Raw genomic sequence first — 1,755 nt, forward strand, 5'->3', positions numbered from 1 at the left:
AATACTTAAACTTACAAAACAAACTAAAGTGAAAAGTAACTATTAATGAAATGTGGATCTCACCCTGTGTGGCTTGCCATCACACACCCCCCCTCTTCAGGACTCTCGCTGATGCAGCGAGAGAGATAGTCAGCCGTGATGTTCTCCTTTCCTGGTATGTGGCGTACAGTGAACTGGAACGGTTGTAGAGCCAAGTACAAACGGGTAATTCGCCCATTCGTATCCTTCATCTTTTTAAGCCACTGCAGTGCTTTATGATCCGTCTCCAGTGTGAAGTCTCTTCCCAACAGGTAGTAACGGAAGGAGTCTAGAGCCCACTTAATGGCCAACATCTCCTTTTCCACTGTGGAATAGCGAACCTCACCCGGAAACAATTTACGGCTGATGTATGCCACTGGACGACGGCCTCCCGTTGTTTCCTGAAGGAGAACAGCTCCCAGACCCTTATCTGAAGCATCAGTCTGTAATATAAACTCTTCTTCAAAGTTAGGACTGTACAATACAGGTTGCTTACTCAACGACTGCTGGATGTCATAAAATGCCGCCACTGCCTCCTCGGTCCACTGCATATTATTGGGAGAGCGGGTTCCCGTCATGTCTGTGAGCAGAGCTGCCCTGCTGGAAAACTGGGGAATAAAACGACGGTAAAACCCAGCCATGCCCAAGAAAGATCTTAGTTGCTTCCTTGTTTGGGGCAGTGGGCATAATTCCAGTGCCTTCACTTTATTAATTTGTGGCCTGATAACCCCTTTTCCAATGACATGCCCAAGGTATTCTGTCTCAGCAGCAGCTATGGTGCATTTTGATGCATTCACAGTCAACCCTGCTGATTGAAGAGAACCCAGGACAAGGCGTAGATGTTCCAGATGTTCCTCCCAGGTAGCACTGTGAATGACAATATCATCCAAGTAAGCAGCAGCAAAATCAGAGCAGTTATGCAACACTTGATCCATTAGCCGTTGGAAAGTGGCTGGAGCTCCATGTAACCCAAATGGTAAGACTGTAAAATGAAACAGGCCCCATGGAGTCCTGAAGGCAGTGTACTCTCTGGAGCGTTTAGTGAGTGGGACCTGCCAGTAGCCCTTACACAGATCCACCGTAGTCAAGTAGCTTGCTTTTCCCAGACGTTCGAGCAGATCATCAATTCTGGGTGTTGGATAGGAGTCAAACAAAGATATAGAATTTAGGTATCTGAAATCAATACAGAACCTAATGCTTCCATCCTTCTTAGGCACCAACACCACCGGATTACACCATTCACTTTTAGATGTTTCAATGATCTTTAATCGTAGCATCATGTCAACTTCAGTCTTTAATGAAGACAACAGGCGTTCTGGGATTCTATAGCTTAATCGCCTTGCAGTAGCACCTTGTCGTACTACAATGTCATGTTCCACCACACTTGTTCTTCCTGGGTTCTGTTGAAACACTGCAGAGTTACAGAGTTCTCTCACCTGTTGCTGCTTGTCCTGGGGTAGATGGCCAAGATCCAAATCTAGAGAGGCAGAAGGTGGCAAATATTGCTCCTCCACTTCATCCTCTTCCGCCACCCTCCGTATAAGCAGTGCATCTGCCTTGTGTTCAACCCGCTGCACCCACTCTTTTAGCAGATTTATATGCAAAGCCCTGCTGGGCCGCAACTGTCCTGGGGTGGATACTTCATATGTGGCTGGCCCAATCTTCCTCACAACTTCATACGGCCCCTGCCACTTAGCCAACAGTTTGCTGTCATCACTGGGAAGTAGTACCAGTACT

General features: G+C 47.0%; 1 protein-coding gene across 1 annotated transcript in view; it reads right to left on the minus strand.

Moving 5' to 3' along the window:
* LOC103146684 (uncharacterized) overlaps positions 1-1,755 on the minus strand; it is a 4,991-nt gene that overhangs the window by 346 nt on the left and 2,890 nt on the right. Inside the window, exons 2-4 of the mRNA XM_016677805.1 lie at positions 1,455-1,753; positions 515-626; positions 64-343 (exon numbers count right to left, since the gene is read on the minus strand). Coding sequence (XP_016533291.1) covers positions 64-343; positions 515-626; positions 1,455-1,753 — 691 coding nt within the window. The remainder of the gene's footprint in view (positions 1-63; positions 344-514; positions 627-1,454; positions 1,754-1,755) is intronic.

Source organism: Poecilia formosa, unplaced genomic scaffold (assembly GCF_000485575.1).
Source record: "Poecilia formosa unplaced genomic scaffold, Poecilia_formosa-5.1.2 Scaffold165, whole genome shotgun sequence".
Taxonomy (NCBI): domain Eukaryota; kingdom Metazoa; phylum Chordata; class Actinopteri; order Cyprinodontiformes; family Poeciliidae; genus Poecilia; species Poecilia formosa.